At 38.5% G+C, this 21,713-nt stretch overlaps 1 protein-coding gene across 1 annotated transcript in view; it reads left to right on the forward strand.

Annotated features, from left to right (window-relative positions):
• LOC144478399 (ankyrin repeat and SAM domain-containing protein 1A) overlaps positions 1 to 21,713 on the forward strand; it is a 163,522-nt gene that overhangs the window by 31,242 nt on the left and 110,567 nt on the right. Inside the window, exons 6-7 of the mRNA XM_078196242.1 lie at positions 13,832 to 14,058; positions 15,662 to 15,878. Coding sequence (XP_078052368.1) covers positions 13,832 to 14,058; positions 15,662 to 15,878 — 444 coding nt within the window. The remainder of the gene's footprint in view (positions 1 to 13,831; positions 14,059 to 15,661; positions 15,879 to 21,713) is intronic.

The following is a 21,713-nucleotide window of genomic DNA, read 5'->3' on the forward strand; positions in this document are numbered from 1 at the left end:
TCCCCGTCCGATAAAACGCACTTTTTCCAACGCTTTTTCCAGTCCTCGAAACACTCGGAATAGTCTTTTTCCGGTATAGTCTTCAAAAGACCTTCTTCGATTCGGTTTTTATCTCCTCAATCGTGTCAAAGCGACGTCCCCGCATTGGCCTTTTGAGTTTGCTGAATAGCCAGAAGTCGCACGGAGCCAAATCAGGCGAATACGGTGGTTGCGAAACGATATGAGTCGAGTTTTTGGCAAAAAAGTCGCGAAGAACCAATGCAGTATGACATGGTGCATTATCGTGATAAAGGAACCAAGAGTTGTTCGCCCATAATTCTGGCCGTTTCAGACGAATAGCTTCACGCAAACGACGCATAACGCTCAAATAATATTCTTAATTGTCTTTAATTGTCAATCAACGATTTTCAAGCACCAAATCTTTGATTTTTTGGACGTGACCCTCGTCGGTAGACATTGATGGTCGTCCAGAGCGCGATTCTCTTCAACGCGTTCTCGGCCCGCTTACAACTCGTTGTACCACTTATAAACGTTTTTTTGTGCCATAGTTTGATCACCAAAGGTCTTCCGCAACATTTTCAACGTGTCCGCACAAGAATATTCGTTCCGCAAACAAAATTTGATGCAAGTTCTTTGCTCAACGAGATCACCCATTGTAAAAATCGAAAATTCACTTTTGGTTGTTTACAAAAACACGTGTAACTCGAAGATAATTAAATCTTTTTACAAACAGACGCTTGGCAAATGTTATAGACAGTCCTACCAACCTAGGAAAAAAATATACCTACCTCTCTAATGCCCAGGAGTTTTAAATGACAATTTCACCTTACTTTTTGATCACAGTAGTATATTAAACACTCTTGTTTGAACGTATAAATGTTATCTATTACTCCTGATGAAAGCATTTAATAGTCATTCACATATAGTATATGTGTATATAGTATCATATAGCATCACATATAGTACATATAGTATAGCATATAGTTTCACACAATAGTGAAGAGAACACTGGCCTCATTTGATTTTTTGGTGGTAGATGCTCTTATACATTGCTAGAAAACGAAACATAGTTCCGATTTTATGAATGTGCTAGTTTCTTTATAAATGAAAAATTAAAAACTGATTGAAAGCTGCTGTCAATAGCTACATCACTTAACTCTGCACTTAATAATGTTTACAATGCTTACAGATTAATTAATATTTTGTCAAATTATGTCTACACTTTTATCCTATTTTGCCGACCTACACTAATGCAATTTTTCCTATTTCTGGTGAACACGTAAAGTGATGCTTAATAGTTAATACTAGTTAGTAATAATACTAGTTATCCAAGTATCTTCCGTCACTTTTATTACAATGTATGCTTGGGTTAAGGAATTTATTCACTCATTTTCTATGAAAGTGTTTCTCTAATTTCAGCGACTTTAAAACAAAAAATGTGAAACCAGTGAAGGTTATATCAAGCTTATTTCGAGCGGCTCGCTAAAGTTAGTGTCAAGCACGAAGAAGTGCTAACCAACACAGCCGTAAATGAACTCGTAGTGCAAGAAGTTAAGAAAGTTAGCCATGTTCCACGCAACGCTTTAAGAATAATGTCCCATTCGAGAGAACTATGAAAACTAAAAATTAGAAAAATTGACAAAATACAGAATAGCCACAGAATTATTGAATGTTATAAGTCAGAAAATAATTTTTACAAACACGTGTTTATTTAATTTATTTATCTGTTTATTACAAAACGTTATTAATGGATGGTTTTCAACATTATGGGTGAAAAACATCCCCCAAATGATCACCACCTTTTTGCTCGCAAATGCTGACTCATTCCCCTTCAAACATCAGTCAAACATCGGCAATTTACTCTGAGTTTTAGTAATTGATTTTTCACTGGAAGAAAAAGAAAATAAAGAAGGTTCGAAGTTACCTGTTAAAAATGATTAGGTTGGTGAATATAAAATATCGGATTCTTAAGTAAGTATATAAAATTGCATATCTTTTTTCAAAATGTGCCCTACTTGTTTCAATACATTTTTCCCAACGCAATTTCTATTCATAGATGTATGTCTTCAAGAAATTCTAATTTTTCGGATCAATAAACTATAGAAGATTGCGAAATTAAATGTATTTTGAAGTAAAATATAAAATTTTATAAAATATAGATCTTTCGACAACCGATTTTCACTATTTTAAACATTTAGGACAGTTTTTACGGGCTAAATGGTATATAAATGAAGACAGTCTGAAATATTCCATATCAGAGTTTATTAATTCTAAAGATCAGAATTTGTTTAAGACAGGCATATCTGTATTGAAATCTCGTTGAAAAAGATGTAGAAAAGCAAACGGGACATATTTTTATTAAATCAACAGCTTTTGAAAAAAGATATACAGTTTCATATATTCACTTAAACATCTGACATTTCATATGCACTAACCTAATGGTTATGACTCTGCCAAATCCTTTAGTATTTCAGTGGCCGCCGTATATATGAAGAATAAAGCAACCAGTAAAAATGATCTTTCCCAGTTATCTGCCTCGATTGTCATAGAAATGCGCCTCAAAAACTGTTTACTTTTCGAAGTAATTAATCAGGAACATGGTTTAGAAGCTAATAAACAGTTAGAAGCTCGCTGACCCGCAAGTTCCGCGAACTGAAAGACCTGGACCGCTCCCTTCGTCCCGTGTCTGAGAGCTTTGGTCACCTTTTCCCGGGAACCGTTAGTGTTAACTGCCGGGTAATGCGCGCCCCGCATTGTATCACAGGAACAACAATGGACTCGTTTCAGCTAACCATAACGATGTCGAGCCATTTGCAGCGTTGCCCATTAGAGCCAATCAGAGAGCACTGCGTTGCGTAATTCCGTCGAATACGATATGTACGTCCTCTGGCTGGCATGATCCGTCGCAACCCTCTCCTGGTTACACGTCCTATATTACCATCCTGCCGATCGCCCTCTCATTCCTCGCCGAGCCTCGGCGAATGCATTCGATCGCATTGTACCGTCAACAGCTCTGTCCATCCGTGCGGATTGCTGACCGCCACTCGATTACGAGGATCGTATTAATCATTACCTCTGAAACGTACCGACCTAGATCAGTCCGGCTCTCACGAGCTAGCTGAATCGCTATTGCTCGGACCGTCCCAGAATGTTTAATACCCTTTCATGCCTGAAAGTGTTCTGTTGCTTGATAAACGCATCGCGCCACACCAATATCGGTGCTCGTTTAACGGATTTCTTTTTAACCACGTCAAGGATCATCGTTGCTTTCCAGCTTGTCAAGCGTTATTTTTCTCTGACTTCGAAATCGCTTCTTCCCGCAGGGGGATGAAAGTGGATTTCCCTTAACTCCCATTACTAACGGGATACACTCTGCCGACATTTCTCCCATTTTTCAACAACGTTTCTGCACAATAAATTCTGTTTTATTCACAAATATAAGGGAGACCGGGACACAGTTACTTCAAAAAGATTCGGGAAACGTTTCCTTCGATGGTAAGAGTATTAAAACAAATATAAATAATAGTTGACTGATAGCAGATAAAGAAATCAATGAATGGCGTGGAATTATTTAATGCATGCGGCCATTTGCGAATAAGAACAACGCTTTGAAACATTTTAAGGTTGCTGTATTTAATTATACCTTTTGAGGTTAACAATCTTTGGTTAAGTCTATTAACTGTACCTTTCATTCGAGAAGTTTTTCATTTGTTCCCCAATGCGACTTAGTTTGTCATTAATCGATTAATTTAATTAGTTTTGAGTCTTTTTACACTGTTATTAATTAATACTTATATTAATATTTATAGAAATTATATTAATAACTTACGTATTCAAATTCTAATGTTTAGAAATTCGCTGATCGAAAATGCTGATTTTACTTTATTGCTTTATACATTTGTTAAATGAAAGTTTTATTATCATCAACACTATACTGATAAATCAATTATAGTTTATAACTTTATATCGCATAAATTTTAATTTTGTAAATAAACGTTCAACAAACATTTGTCGCTTCGTCTATTTGACCAGGTTGCAAACTAGCAGTATTGAAATATGATTGAAAAAATAGTCTTTGTCGTGTGAACTCATTATAGTTCTATATTTGGGCGCTCGATACTAAACTGAAACATCCAAAATGACATTTTACATTTATCATCTTAAAATTGTTGAAATTGCAAGATCTCTCTTGTAGGAAATAATTATAGAAATATTTTAATTGAAGCATACGTTGTACTAAAGATTGTAAAGCCTAAATAAATTCAGTCTGGTCATCGTTGTAAAGTAAAGTAATATTGTTAATTCTGTGCAGCTCGAATTTTCATATGGTTATAAACAAACTTACGCAATTTGAAACGAGGAAATACCAATCTTTGAATATAAATTAACGATGAATTTGTAAGAGAAAAAATAATTGAATTTGTTGTATGATGTAAAAGTTGAAAATCGGGATGAGGAATCTTAACCATGAAAAAAAAAGCAAGAGAACTACATTAAAGCCAAAGTTAAATTAATTTTGAAAAACTCGACGAGTTACTGTGTGATTACAATTTACAGTTTGCTGACGTATTAGTCGATAGTGTTTTAATCAATGGAGGGTAACCGAAAAAAACACCGAAAAACAGTAATTCAAAGAAAATCGTTGTAGAATTTCGTTCTCGGATTTCGAAACAGTAGCGAATATCTATGTATAGATTCATTTCCCGTTGTGTTTTCGAGTTCATATTCGCGCGTGCGATGTTTAATAAGCTGAGAGTCCATCGGCGATGTGACAGGTGAATTGTATTTAGCAAAGCATGCGTTTTGAAATTTATTTCGCGAGAATGAAACACAATTCGGCGTTGCACGAGCGATTGGTAGATCGATGGGAACGATAAAACAAGCTACCCTATGATAACAAAAGAGATATTTCGCGACGGGTGAAAAGAATTTCGTAAATATCGTGACGGGCTCGTCGCGCCCGTTCGGTTTACTAGTATTTACACAAATAATCGGTGATGGTTACACGGCACGGTAAAAATGTTCAGTTAAATAAACGATATTGTAAGCACGAGTCTTTGTTATTTGATTAATTGAACCGTTCAATTGGATGATGCAAGATTAACTGGATAATCGGTCCCGCCGGTGCTGTGCAATTAAATAACGGGAATGAATTTCGGTGCCGGATATAAAACAATTCTTCCGGACAGCATTTCGTTTGCACTTTTTGTGTACACGTTTTTCCCACATTTCGTTATTATGATTTTTTAAACAGTTATTTACCAAACTGGCGTGCCGCGGCTACAATGCCAACGAACTTCAAACATGTTTTTGTCACAATAACTGCGAAAGTGATTCAATAGACTCAATATTGACCCCGTACAGTACCGCGTTAATAAACTGTACGTCTCTTTGCATTTGTAAAACGGTCAAATTAGTTGATTACATGACACCGTGTATACCGATAAAACAAAATAATACTTTTATTGCAAAAAACTCCTAGTTAACGGAGAAAACAAAATTCTGTTGTGTAGTTACACATTTTCGTGAGTAATTTGCGTCGCTGCAAAGACTAATGAAAATTTCATGCAAGAACTATTAAATACGAATATTATTAATTTCATCTAAATCGAAATAAAATTTCATTCTTCTGTTATCACAGTCTAGAAACGAGAGTAAATAAAGGCGATACAGAAAATTAGAACAGTCTGATCCTATTAAGGAAATTATTAAGGACTAGTAGCAAAGTTTTGTTGGCCCTCATGATAGTATTATTACAATAATTTGTAATTATTCACAATTTAATATCAAGAAGTCGTACTGTTCCATTGTACAATTTTCTTTGTACAAAATTTAAAATAAAATAACCACTTGCACCAGGAGTTAATAATTGTCTCGAAACAATACTATTTATATATAATAATAAAGAATTTTATATGATAATAAATTTTGTTTCAATTTAGGAAAAGCAAAATAACATTTATATTTACTGAATTATCTATGAAATATTCATCACGTAACTAACTCGTTATAAAAATGCAATCGTTCTATTCTAAACTACGTTTCATGTTCTATGCACAAATTTTCTTTTGATAATCAAGTAGGAATAAATTTAAAGATTGATTTACAGTTCTGAAACTATACTAACATTTATTCGTTAAACGATGAAAACCTAAATAATAGGAAGATGCAAGAGCTATTTCAATTGACAAAGGAATCCAAATGATTTAATAAACTACTTCATGCTTATCAAGTAAACCCTACTTTACCGCTAATAACTAAATTGCAAATTTTATGCATGTATGATAAAAATGTCTATAAGTCTTCCGACGGTTAACACGTTTACGGATGTGAATGCTATATAACATTTTTTTTTTCATTGCGACACAGAATGATATGAATGCTACAACATCCAAAATAAGCCACATTATTATGCGTTCAATTCTAATATAGCAGATATTTTTTTATATTTTCATTATATTTTGTTTTTTCTTTGTGTATATAGATTTTATTATTTATTTGAAATATATTTTCACAATCATCTCGGACACTAAAGGTGAGCGATGGCAACATGTGTAACAGCATACAGAAACAAATGATATGGATGTCGATTTTGACAACGTTTTACAGGGTCGTCAACACTTTGGAGGGGTTTTATTGAACATTTACACGATTGTTTATTAAGAATAAAGTCTCAAAAAATGGTCGAAAAACTCGGTCTGTCAAATAGTATTACACAATGTTTGAAAACATGATTTCAAGAGAAACGTTCAAAGTTTTCAATACAAATAAATATTTATCGAAAACCAACTCCAGTGAGTTGTATTTACCGCAATACTTCGAATTTCCGTTTAATACTTTCTAGGCATATTTTCGATGACAATTACTATCGATTTACGTAAAAAAGGTCGAAATTGTTACGTTCATAAACCATGCCCCCTCCCCCTCCGTCACTTGTAATAAAATCATTGATAATCTCATATCCTCTGAAAAGTGTTTCATATAATAATCGTTTTTACCTTACCTTCCCGATTCTTTCCGTAGAATCCGCGTCGAAACGAGCAGCGAATGGAGCTTCGTTCCCCTAAAGTGCCTCAAATTTTCATCCCTCCAATGTACGTTTCCAGTGTCCTCGGGTAGCTGCGATTCGGAATTGTATTTAACGCTTTGCTCGGCCAATTCGTTCTCATTCAACATCGCGGCGTCACGTCCATAATCCGGCTGGTAAGCCTTTAAAATAATCGACGTTGTCGGACGAGTCGCGAGAGGGTATGATATCGAGGGTGGGCGTGCGGGGCGAGGGGTTGGGTAACGAGGGCTCTCGAAACGGCTGGATAGAAAATCGTTCGGCGATCGTGCATCCCCGCGAAACGGCAGTCACATTGTAATCGGGTATAACGTCGGTTTTTCTATGCAGCTTCGCAGCCGGTAATCGCTTTAACTGGCGCTCGCCGGTTATAATGCGATCGCGTCGCGATATACAGTCCGATGAATGCATTTTCTGTCGCCGGTGACGCGGTTCTCGCTCGATCCGCTCGATCTCCGTCCCGCTTCCCCGTTCTCCTCGTCGATCGAGGCAGCGCCGCGTTTTATCCAGCGAATTTTGGTTAAACAGCCGGCCCCCCTTGCACCTTCTCCTCGCTCGCTTCCTCTTTCGCCTCTCGCTCCCTCTTCCGTGCCCGCGCGCCACAGTCGTTGATAAACGCGGAGGATGCAGCGAGCACGCGTGGAAACAACCGGCTCGCCGCGCGTTTACACGCGGATACGGATCGAGCGTGGTCTCCGAGTGTGTACGCTCGGTGTTTGCTGCTTGGTGTTTGCCGCTCGGTGATGCACGATCGCCATTTGTCGCCTCGCGTGACTCGCGGAGAACAATTCGGAGATGCGTCAATAATAAGGGACTCGAGGTCCTTGCTGGGATCACCGACGCCATTGTTCAAACTCTACGGGTTTTACCGTGGCGCGTCTTCGTGCCAGTGGATTCTCGAGGTCGACTTTTGCCAGTTCGTTTTGCGATACCCTTTTCGACTGCCTTTACAATACACAAGCTTAAATTGAATTGATAACGATAGAAAAACTTGATTTTTAATCCGTATGCTTTTTACTTTATTTTCAAGAAGAAACATTTTCGCGACAGTAAAATATTCGCTTTATAGAAAAATGATTTTCCTCGTTATGCCAGGAGATTTTGTGTACGGTCCTTCGTCGGTCCGAGTTGATTGTTCAGGTACTTATTAAGCACCTGCTTAATGCACAAATTAGTTTTATTTAAATGAAGTCCGGTTTTACGTATACTATGTATATTGCATGATAAGTAATATATAATTTTATTGGTAAATAACGTTTGCAGTGCTAAGTATGTAAAAAATTCAGAAGAAGATATAAAATCTAGAAAAATAATTGTCACTTCTTGTGCAGGATACGTAGGTAATAACAATAAAATGGGGCTCCATCCATAATTGTAGATGCGTAAAAAGATTTTTGCATAATATAGAGACCTATAAAATCACCTGCAAGATCTTCCGATTTGTCACCGCTGGATTTATTTTTCGAAGACATATTAAAGATATTGATTACACTAAGCCACCATGAAATCTAGACGACTTGCAAAGTAAGAAAACAGAAACGCACGTGACCATATCTAGTGCAACATTGGCAGAAATGTATTCTTGCTAATGGAAGTCGCATTGTGCGTGATATGTAGTCCTATCACTACAACACACTAATAAACATAACATTATGAAATATTAAATTCATTTCTTCTATCTTATCTCTTGTACATATATCCCTGAAAATTACAGTTTACTATATGGTTGACTTCGCTTTAATGGAGACTTTCATTTAACGCAGAAAAAATATACAGCATTCCACTTGAAAAGAAAAGTCACTTTTCATTCTCGAATAATATTAATAACAACGAAAAATGGGATAGGCTGTCATTTTGCTAGTAATATATGCATAGTGTAACTTCCTCCTTTTCTGATTGTTTTTAATGTTTACCGTTTACGAAAAAAATGCTGCTGCAAATTATGGCGAACGTATATAGATAATAATTAGACTGCGCATCTTTATGCAAATTAAAAATGATTTTCAACGATTGCAACAAACACAAGTCATATAGACATTTTTTTTAAATAGCTGCATAGATGTTTTTAAATTCTTTTAATATTTTCATTCGCTGAAATTTTACTAACCTATTTTTAGTCCAATGACAATAGTTTGGTAAACAAAGATATTATTCTGTTCCTCTATTCACAAATGGTATGTAATATTTTCCATATGATGCGTTGGGCCAAGAAGCAGTTCAACAAATTTTAGAGACACCATGACATTTTGAAAGAGTGCAATAAATTCTCTCCAATTGTCCCTCAAAAAGAACAAAAACAAACAATCTGGCAAAAGGAGATATGATTATTCGAAGCTCGCAGCTCGCTTTTATAATTCTTGATGATCAACAACTATAAAAACGAACCGCGAGACACGAATAATCATATCTTTTCTCTTCCCAAATTGTCTACTTTTGTTTACAAGTTGACGGACAGTTATAGAAAATTTTGAGCATCTTCCTATACTACAATATAAAAATATTGTTTCTTGGTCATTTTTGTCAGAAACGCATGAAAACTGCAGTTTAGTAATCGAATATGAAATGAAAGAAAACGTAATTTGTTATATGTCGTAAATAAGCTGGAATAGAACATATGTTTATATAACTTTTTTATTACCATGTTTATATGAACTTTTTTGTTACCTTTAGGTGCTGAATCAGTATCTTATTTGAGACACCTTGTGTATGGGGTTATAACGGTCTGAAAAAATTTGATTGGTTGGTAATTGTTTTCTTCGATGCCTTTTGCGAGATCATGAGAAAATTTATAAAATATATTGTTTAATTTTGGTAAACAGGTTACAAGCAATGTATGTTACTATTCGAAAGTGGTTAAATACTTAGTGGTCGTAATCGAGATCTTTTCATTATTGTCATAAATTAATAGCAACGTGTATTTCTTTTCTCAGCAATTTTTATGAATTAAGAATAATATAACAGTAGTTCTAAATTTTTCAAATATCTTTGTTGTTACGCATTGGGGTTCATTGACTTCCGTCATAAATCTATAACGTGTGTTTTGTAATAGTGTGTTCCGTCCCGAAGGAACAAACACGTGGAGTTTCTGCCGATGGGGTTTATGATACGGACGCGAGGAAGGTTATTTTTGAGAAGAAGATCTTTTTTACAACTGGTGACCAGAAGCATGCTAATTTCATTACCTTCTTCCTTAATAACCATTACGTGTCATAAAGTTAAGATTTCTAAGAGAACTGCCTAATTGCATTTTCGAAGCCCACTGCTGGGACGTGCCGTAAACCGGGTAATCCGAAGGGTCACACTATTCGAGTACGCGATGGTACCGTAACCGTCGAAAGCTGACCTGAACGATTTCCCGTAGCACTTTTTAACGCCATAAATTCCATACATACGAAACGTCCTCACGACGCGAGAAAAGGGTGTCAACGAGTTAAAGAAGGCACCGAATGGTACTATGCAGCAGTCGGCAAAGAACAATCAGTGTCCTTCTCATGTACCGAAATGCAAGTTCTCGCGGAAACCCCCCAAAAAGCAGAAACGCCCACACCATCAGACGAATTCTAGTTCGACAAACGATCGAGGTAAATGATTCGTCTTAAAACAGTCTTCAAACATTCGTCTTACAGTAAACACTTGTCAAACAGTCGTCAAACAATCGACATCAAAACATTCTTCAAACAGTCGTCAACCAGTCGACATCATACAATCTTACAGTCTCCCAGTCGAGACACAAAAGTCGAGTCATTCAATCTCCAATGTCGACCTGAATAGTTAACATAAACTCATTGTACGCGCAACCACTGCTTTACCGTTAGAATCTGTTATCAATATTAATTTGGCGGGTAATATATCGGCAACACCGGCATCAACGCGTTCTCGAACGGTTTAATCCGGGCCTTACAACCCCGGAAGGGTGAAAAAAAAACCTGCGCGTCGATAGCACGTGTTCGCATCGTAATTCATAGTGCTTGTATTTTAGGAGATCTGTCTATTGTATTATTTTTTAAACTAAATGGTTTATTATTAGTTTGCCAGGTCTTTACTATTATTTCTAACTTCTGTTGCAATTTCAGAAATACTTATTTTATTTTACGTTAAAACAGTAGAATATAAATACAGAGCACAAATATTTGAAATGACTGAAGGTTGTAAAAATTATGCATACAAGTTACCGAGATCTACAAAATGCATATTTTAAATTTCCATTATAGGCTCAACTAAAAAGCTGAAGAAACGAGTTTCTTTATACCTTTTTATTCAAAGTAATAGCTAAATTAGAAGAAAAGTACTGTGGTCATTTAATTCCTCTGAGATTTATAAAAAATTCAAGTCATTTAGATTTGAAGTTACATGAAAAGTTACATCGTTTAAAAGGATGTGTCCACACTTTTGCTCCTTTCTGTATACATATACACAATTTTCAACTCATTAAAATTGATAAAGAAAGTCAGCTCTGCGTTTGGCTTCTCTTTTTATTAAAGACACAAATGTTCTTTTCATACATGAAAGGTACGCACCAATTTGCAATGAATTAATTTTGCTTAATTGCTAAATGATTGTAAAACTATTATAGTAAACAGTTTGAAATAAATCTTGATGAGGTAACGTGTCAAGTGGTAACATGCAAAATTAGTACTAGATATCTTATAGTTAGAATGAGTGGTTTCTTGATAGAGCAATGAGGAAGTACCTGATAAGAGTAATGAGAATAATAAGGAAAAGTGATGAGCACCCACTGCTCGAGTCTAACGGTGACCCAACGGTTTACAAATTAGAACATCAACGCTATTCAAAACTTTAGAAACATTGTAGTTTATTTTAACGAGTACCCAGATAGCCTAATCAACTCCGAGGCTAGCAGTTGCTGACATAACAATGAATCATCCAAAGAGATACCACCCTGCCTAGATACGTGCCGTTCGAAACCGATTAGAACACCAATAACAAGTTCGAAACTCTCATATTACGATACAATACAGACGACACAACCTACACGGACGCAAACTCGATCGAAAAAAAATAAATCCCCGATCCCCTGGTGACACCAAACAGCATACTGGGAATGCAACAAAAAAAAAAAATCTGGAAAAGCTTGCATCGGAGAAAAAAAAATTGACGCTCGCGTCGCGTAATGCAATAAGTTTCGCGCAATTCGATCAGCTCTCATCTCGTTGATTAGGTTCGAAAGGGTCCGGCAATCTCCACGGTCAAACAGAGCAGCGCGGACTGTGTAGTGCATGCGCGGCTGCTCGCCCCCGTACGTGTGCGTGTTGGGGCGCGCGCGTGTTTGTACGTGCGAGCGTTTTGAATGTTTGGATAGGCGCGAGGCTACGGAAGCCGGTGCGCAGAACTTGATCGCGTACGCTCGTTTTCGGTGTTGGCCGGGTCCGGGCCGTGTGTGTACGCGAGTCGAGTGCACGGTCCGAAGTGTACACACGAAGCGGACCGTGTGGGATACGCTTGTGTACCGATGCACACACTGCGATGATTGCGTTCACGCACGCGTTTCACGCGTTCGCCACGATATTTGGCGGACCGGCCGAATGCGGGGACGCCGCCGCGCCAGACTGGCCGCCGAACGACGGAAAGAGACCCCGGGCTCGGCCAGAGACAGAGATAGAGGTAGATGGATTGATGGATAGAGGGAAAGAGAGAGCACGAGGGTGCAAGCCGGGACGAGAAGGGATTGGGAACGGGACTGGAGTAATGTCTATTATCGGATTCAATATCGGTGCTCTTGGTAAGCCAGTATACAAATACCCCTATGGCACGGTAATAACAACATAGGTGCACGTGAATCCGATTCTCAGCCGCGAATCCTATATGCGACGGATGGCTGCGGTCACTGCAGTCGGTGCATCGCTACCAGACAGATACAAAACGAAACCTGGGTTTCGCGCACCCTATCAGTCGAAATGGGAAATGCAAACGGCAAGCGAGCCACTTTCAGTCGATGTCGATTCTGTTACCCTCGAGCTAAAGGCAGAAGGGGAGGAAAGATTCTTTGATATCTATCCTGGGTCGCTGATCAATTTTCTTGATGAGTTGCCGTGTTCTACGTGAACGTGAATGCTTCTCTAGCGGCCGGGACAAAGGGTGTAAATCGAATTTTAGCCGAAGTAATGTAACTTGACGTTTTCTGAAAGCAAGAACGTGTTTCGAGAACGAAAGTGGCGTCAACTTTTATGTGTAAAATCAAACACCTGATCCCAGAGTTGTGCAACCGATTACTGCAGCATTTCCGATTGCTGTGCCTTTGGTTTGTTCACGATTAACTTCATGTTTATCGAATAAGGCGTATTAAATATATCTGTTGGATGACAAAGAAAATAAAAAAATAAACAAAAATTACTCATTTTGTTTAATTTATTTGGAACGAACAAAATAATATATGCGATAAATATAAAATAAATACAAAATATATTCGATAAATATAAATGTAATTATGGATGAAATTACAGTAATCAGCTCCACTTCCCTGCGTTGCACTTTAACCCTAATTGCTTCCTTTCCTTTGGCAATCTTTGCAATTATAATATCGAGTTGACGACGCTGATTCTTTTGTTATGCAACATTTATTTTGGATAGCGTTTATAGTCTCCCATCTGTTATCCCTCTTCCGGGTTAAATCTAATTTTGATGCCTAACCCAGACCGCGTTCGCGTTTCGTGAAACGATGCGAAACGGCGCGAAACAAATAAATATGAAGTAAGAATAAGGAAGGAGGAACGATGCCACTTGAAAATTGTTTCTTTTTAATTTCAGAGCCGTGGTAGAAGTGCTGCTTGCTGCAGGCGTCGACGTAAATACGCGGACGTCTGCAGGAACCGCAATGCACGAGGCAGCGCTCTGCGGAAAAATGGAAGTGGTGCGGGCTCTACTCGACAGAGGGGTTGATTTGGGCATCCGAGACTCGAGGCAGAACACGGTCCTGGATCTTTTGGGACAATTCCCGCCGCACGTTACACAGGATATTACTGCGGTGATCAAAAGTGCGTGCGCGTCAAGTATAATCCTCTTACAATTGATTTCGGCTCTCTGTGAATTCGATCGGAACAATTGTTGTAGTATCAAAATAGCTTTCCAGAAAAAATTGTTATTTATTGTTCGATATTGTAAAAACTAAGAACTGCCAAGTCTGTTTAGTTTAGTTAGCGACACGTGCGACTTAATGGATACGAACAAAGAAGAATTTAACGATACGCATGGTAGGACTTGATGGAAATCGTGATAGCAATTCGTGAGTCACAAAACTGTATGGTTTTGAGAATAATATAATGTGGCAACCATGTATGATTGAAACTATTACTGTACTTTATAATATTCGTGGTTGCACACGAGAACAATGTTATTACACCGTCGGTTCAAAGTCAGTGTTAAGATTGCATCTTCTGTGAGTTCTTTATACTATAGTAAAGTGAAAAAGTCTGAACTATACTAGAGCCCGTCGTCGGTGCTGTTATTTAACCCTTCCGCGGCGTGCGCCGCATATATGCAACATCCACTCAACGACCTGTGGGTACGAGCGCCGCATATGTGCGGCATCGAAACGCTGTGTACACAAGTGCGATCTGTAGTCGATGACATTTTTGTTATTGGCTGAACATTTTTTATCGATTTTATTGACATATTGGATTAATTACTTCTTAAGGTTTCTTAAAACTTCTTATAATTTCTTACAACTGTTCTTTGTTGAAGCGACATCAAAATGTATTGCGCAATGAACTTCAAACATCAAAACGATTGCGAGTTTCCGTTTAGTGGCGAACGGGCCTGCCGTAGCGAAAGGGTTAACCAACTTCTATGACTCATATTGGTTCCATCAAGTCTTTCAATCCTTAATTTATATTATACTGTATACTGGAAGCTGTTTAAATTCCAAATCTCAAACAAATTTTCTGACTTACAATATTTCCATTTCATATGATTTGTTGTATTTTATACATACAAAATTGAGCTCTTTGTTCGCACAATGCTCACACTTTTAATAGTTTTTGGAATCTAAGAAATTTCATACCATAAAAATTATTTAGAAGTGCCGTGTAACAATTTCTAAAAGGTTCACAAGAGATTCTATATGAGTGAAAAGGATTAGATATATATAAAATAGAGATTGTATAACTTAAGGAAATCTGGCAGGCGTTCACTTAGAAATGTCCTAGCAAATTTTTCGTAAATTGTTGAAGATGTGAAAAACTTTAACAATAATTTGTACCAGTTACAAAGCTCAACTTAATTTCTTTTAAATGGGTCCGTATAATTTTCTTTCCTTATTTAGTAGAGATCATTTGTAATAAATATGATATCTTGTTGAAAATTGCTATAATACAAACAACTACCTAAATACTTAAGATGTGGATTACCTTCTAAACGATGTATAATAGCAGTTTGCAACAATATATCATTTCGATTACAAATAATTCCACTAACTAAACTATACGTATCCATTAAAAAAAAAACAAGTTAACCTTTATAACTTGAACAGATGACAAATAAAAAGAAATAATTTACGAGATGCTTGTTTGGACATTCGTAGACGGACACCCAGTATAATTTCCAAACGATTAACACTCGCGAATAACGGGCTGTCGACAGGGCATAGGTCTTCCTCTGGTGTGGAGAGCGATGCCGACAGCGAAAACTTGCCACCTATTCCGGTCCAGGGCGGCGACTCGTTGGGCAGCCCTTACGAGAACGTCCGGCCAGGGGACGATCTCTCACCGGCGGAAGGGACGTCGCCCACTCAATGGCAGTTCTATCATAAGCCTCGAGACGACGATCGACGCGTTTCCGGCACTTCCGTCATGTCTTTGTGAGTATCTATTTTCTCCCCTAACGTACGGTCTGCCTACGCGCGCGTCTTCGCTTGCTGTGCTCCGTTTTTCCTAGATCGTAAACTCTTTTTCTTCTTTTTCTATATATGTGTGGTCTTGCGCGTTAATCGGCTCTTAGCCATGCTACGTGTCCTCGACAGAGCGGCGCGAGTGTCTTTTCGCATACTCGGTGTAGCTCGAACATGTTCGATGTTTTCGAAATATCTATGTACATATACCTTTAGTAATTCTCAAATTGATGGGATGAATGTACAAATGTCGAAAACTGGCTTGGATGAAGCTTGTGAGAGAAATACAGTAGCGGACGAAATATTATGACGAAAAAAAGGAAGAAAGGAATTGGTGAAATCGACTGTAGTTGCAAATCTTCTTTGGAACGGCGTCTCACGTGTCGCAATCCGTCAGAAGAAATAGGGTAAGGGTCGAAGTTACCGCCTCATTGAACATAATTTTTCGTTCATCTATATATTTTCGGCTGAAATGTAGGTGAAAATTCACTTTCTTTTGAATTTTGTATTGTTTAGTTCTCTAGGTATAAAACAAAATATTTTCGGAACGTTAGAGGCTTAAATTTAATATGAAATTAGTGAAAATTAAAAATTATATGTCATATCTGTCATGAATTTTTTAATATATTTGTATGAAATTAACTTTTTATGCTACTGGAATATATACAAGGTGTTCCAAAAACCACTCGCGACAGGGAAATGTGAGGTTCCTGAGGCAATTTGAAGCAATTTTTTCCTTTAAAAAGATGTTCTCCGAGACATCGTTAACGAATTATTACCGAAAGATATTGACCAATGAGAGGCGAACTTAGCTGGAGCGAGGCGGCGGTGCCAATGAGTGCAACTGGGCCTTGTCGGCTCGTTGACTTGGTCGCCTTGCGCAAATATTGTGATTATCGTTGAAATAAATGAAAGGTTCCAAACATTGGAACTGTCTTCTGTGTCAGCATCGATTTATATGTCATTGTTTAAATTCATTTCAGCTGTATTATCAATTGTAGAACAAAAGTATTCTTTTCGCTCAAACGATGGATGGCGACAATCCATTTCTTCAGTTGTTTTTTTATAGTGTACAACTTTTCAGCCAATCAGAATAAAGGGCAGTCTTTATAATTTTGCACCACGCTTGCTTTCAAGCAGTTTCCGATGTATTAATTGATCAATTGCTAATTCAGCAAATATTATCTTTCGATTACGTAGTCCGACGACCTTTCGACAAACAGTAAATTCGGTGGTTGTTCCATAGTTTTACACTCGGTAAATGAACTTGAATCAATCAAAGGTACACTGCACGCCGATTTTAATATTCGTATATATTCGAGAACGGCAAATTTTTTTATAGGGATGCATATTTATGAAAACACATCTCAATGATCAAGAAACTAAATTTCACTAGGTTTAAACAATATGATTTACATTATATGATAAACATATAATTTTTTCAATAAATACTTAAAGCGTCGTTTCCGCAACATACTTTTAACCAGTTAAGTGTGTTTGACGACTATATCCGTCATGGCGATGTGGCAACATTTTGTGTCATAACTATTATATCTGTCAGGCGTAAAATTTTTTTACAATTTGATATTTAAATTGTAATTCTGGCGAAAACTAAATTATATTCGTAAAAATTTAATACATGTAAAATGTTTAGAGGTCAAGGCGAAATGAAACAAACAAATGAAAATTATAAATAACTTGAGCTGGATTCGTAACTTCCTTCGTCATCATTTGATTATCGCGATACACACTGGTGGACAGATAGCAAAGAAATCGCCGCAGTTAACTAGTTAAATAAACTTTCAACAATCATATGAACGATTGTGTATACGTAAAGGACGGCAATTAACATTCGAAGTATCTCCACGTTCTGAGAGAAAACTAAAACCCAAGAAAAAGCTCTGGTGTTTCAGTCGGTAACAACGAACGTATACCAATGGACACACCATTCCGAAGCGAACCGAAGCGTCGACGATCGGCCATGTTTCACTTTCCCAAGAAAAAGGACAGGGGAACAACAAACCGGAAAATAAAAGCCGTGCCTGCAAATCGTACAAAAGAACGACAGCGTTCGCTAACGACCAATCGCGATACTCTTCGACGACAGCAACGTTGACGATGACGCATCCGCGTGCACCGCGACCGAGTATTATGTGCAACGGTTGTACGAATTTCGAAGGAACAAAACGAAACGAACAAATGAAAAAAAAGGAGGAGAGTAGAGAGGGAAAGAGAAAAAAAGGAGAGAGAGAGAGAGAAAGGAAAAAGCGATCGTGCCCAACGGGGTTGGCGTATTTGTGCTCACCGGGCGTCATCTTCGTTGAGAAAAGAATATCGCGTCAGTGCATCGGATAAGAGCGGAGGCCGGTAATATTTTCTAGAAAGATAAAGTATATGCATATACATGTATGTATACGCGTACACGGATGCAGACGTGGATGTACAAGTGAATCTACATAGAGCTAGTATAGGTGAGCGCATAACCGTGGCAGCTTTAATATAGGAGATGTTGGGTAAACAAAAGCGTAGACGTGGACCGGCGGGTACACGGAGTGAATGAGCGGAGAGTGGCGAGTGCGAGTGCTCGGATGATGGTTAGCAGTGGTACCGTTAGTACCGATGCCGGCGGTTCACCCGCCGAGCCGAGCCGAGCGGAGCCGCGGCGGGTGCGCTGGGCAGAGGCAGAGGCAGAAGCAGAGGCAGAGGTGGAGGAAGAAAAGGTTTCTCTCGGACCGAAAAGGGATGCTGAGAGTGGAGGTGGAGGTGGAGGAAGAGAGGTTGGAGGAGGTGGCGCGTCCGCGTGTAGCTCCAGCGCGTTAAGCACCGCTTGGCTTGGTTTAATTTTCCTGATGTAGGTAGGCGATGGCGGGTCCGACCGCCTCGTTCACCCCTGGGTCACCCCCGCCGCATCACCACATTGGTACCCTCGTTCTCCGTCTCGCTCCCGCTCTCCTTCTGCTGGCGCTACCGCCGGCTGTTAAGCGCTACCGGTTGTTACGGCCAGACAGAGAAAGAGGAGGTTGGGCGAGCAAAAGACTGACAGAGGCAAAAACGGAGAGGGTAAGAGAAAGGGAGAGGGAGAGAGAGAGAGAGAGAGAGAGAGAGAGAGAGAGAGAGAGAGAGAGCAAGTGGAAGGTAGACGGATCGAGTGGACGCGGTGGCGAGCGGGAGAGAGACCGGAGGAAGGTACCAGTGCTCTCCGCACCTCCACCATCAATGTTTGACGTCGGTAGCCCTGGCTCTGGACCGCCTCGAGATGAATCCATCACGTTAAACAATGTAAATGTTAGCCCGTCTCAGCATAAAACTAATAACCATTGCTCTCTCCCTCGTCCTATGGGCATGGCCTCCAGCCGCGGTTCGCCGGATTCTCGTTCACCTCTACCTTCGCTTGTTCCTACTACTCCTCCTTCTCCTTTTACTCTGCCTCCGCCGCCTCCTATGCCTCATCTTCTCTTTCTGTTTCGACCGCTCGCCTCCGACCTCCGCTACGTGGCCTCATTAAAAAGTCGGCACTCGCCGACGCGCGGACGTCTCCTGTTACCAGTTACGCATTGTTTGGGGGGTAACGATGGTACCCGAGTGCTATTCTTCCGCCACTGCCTGACCAATGAGTTCTTACGCTTCGTTCGGCCAACTATTGTGTTGTCGGTATGGTTGCACCGCAGAATCCGCCGCGCGATTGGCTATTTTCGCGGAGATCGTTTGAATATCGTTCACTCAGGAAATGGTTAGTTTTGTGGGCTGAATAATTCCCGTGATTTTCATTTGTTTTCGGGCGTTGATCAACTTAGCATTTATTTAACATGACATGTTAATTCTTTCTTTCCTTCTATTTCGTTTAATTGTCAATGAAAAGATTGAATATGTCGTATTCAATAAATAATTTTAAAAACACAAGAATTGGTCATCCACAGTCACCGGCATCATTACCCTAACGCTCGCATAGTATTGTTTTATCCTTCTAGATTTTCTACCGCTTTTAGAATTAACCTTTGTACGTAAATTGGATCTATACGAGCACGATTATTAATTCTTTGCTTGTACTGAAACTTTTTTATATCTTCAAATGTATAGCAAATATTAATAATCTTTGCAGAGGCAGAAGTAGTTTATATCCTGCGTTTAATAAAAACGATTTTCATTTTTGTGAGTTATGTTGATTCACTGCAGCAACGCCATACGTCCAGTAGGAAACGTAGCAGTTTTTAAAGAGATGCGTTTCAAATTTGTTCGTTTGCCATTTTTAACGTTTGAACTTTGTGCATTTATGACAAAAGTGAATAGGCCAAATATAAACCTTTTAAAAAAATAGATGATGTTAAGGATATTGTTACTTTATTTTTAACTTATTACAATTATTAACACATTGCGTACGGCGCATTTCTACGCTCTCGAAAAGTTGACATTCATTTTTTTTGCTAACCATTTGTTAAGGGGATACGCAAGACTTCGTTACCCTGGTAACATAACAAGAAAGTTCCTTAAATCGTCGATTGAGTCGAAAAAAACCTGAAAACGAGATATCCCGTTTCCCGGCCACAACGTTCGAATTGCTAAAGACGAGAAATCTCGTCTCCCGTACGCAATGTGTTAAAAGGGGAAAGTCATATTTTTGACCGTATACCGCGCGCCAAACAATCAAAGTTTAGGTTATTGTTACCGACGAACGATGTGCGTCTTGATAGTCGGGTGTTTTCTAATGCGCGCGAACCTCGTCTCGCTGTCTTTTGTTTTATTCCCTTAGTAGCATGCACGTCGCATTTGGCATGCACACGAATCACATCGGAATGCGTGTTCGTTATACAGTCATTAATTAATTATTAAATTATATTCGGCCAATACATGTTGTTATCTCCCATTGTAACCAGGCTCCTGTTAACAGTGATCAATTAAAAACACGCGCGATGTTCAACTGTTCCAATAACTGGTCCAACATCTCTAAAATGTTTGTACATAATGCTGCATTGTTAGATTTTTCAATCAAAAATTTTTAACTATATTGCAATTTATCTGTGCGTTACAATCTGCACCGATCTTTCACAGCCTTACTGGGACCAATGATCATTTTAAGTTGGTGCATATGAAATGTCGGATTTCTTTCGCACGTGAACATTTGTCTCCCTATTTTCGTTGTTCTTTTGTTTTTGCCATAACCTCATTTATAGTCGTATCGTCTATTGCCAAAGTAACATTTCAACGCAGAAGATTTTGTCAAAAGTGTTCCATTTTGTTATTTATTTTGAATTTCATAAGGATAAGAATTCAATCTGTATTCATATAATTGTTTTATACGAGTATAAACTTGGTAATAATGCTGCAAAAGTTGCACGCAATATAAATCAATCGTTTCGGGAGAATACTGGTAACGATCGGACAGTGCAGTGTAGCTTTGACAAATTTTAGTCTGGCGATTTTTCCTTACGAAATGAACCGCGTGGAAAATCCAAAATGTCTGTGAAAAACTATGCTCTGAAAGCATTGATTAGAACGAATCCAACTATATTTACAAAAGAACTTGCTACCAGAATAGAAGTTAACCATACAATAATATTGCGACACCTTCCTGAAATTGGCAAGATGAAAAAAATGGATCAGTATGTACCGCAGCAACTAACCGAACGAAATAAGCTTGATCGGTTGAACGCATGCTCCTCATTACTATCCCGATTTCATCGGGAGCCATCTTCCGATCGGATTATTACTTGTGATGAAAAATGGGTTCTTTACCACAATAGAAAAATGTGTGCTCGATAGCTTGATAGGAATGAGATTTGTGCTCATACTTCAAGGCTATCGCTTCTT

This window comes from Augochlora pura, chromosome 2 (assembly GCF_028453695.1).
Source record: "Augochlora pura isolate Apur16 chromosome 2, APUR_v2.2.1, whole genome shotgun sequence".
Classification (NCBI taxonomy): domain Eukaryota; kingdom Metazoa; phylum Arthropoda; class Insecta; order Hymenoptera; family Halictidae; genus Augochlora; species Augochlora pura.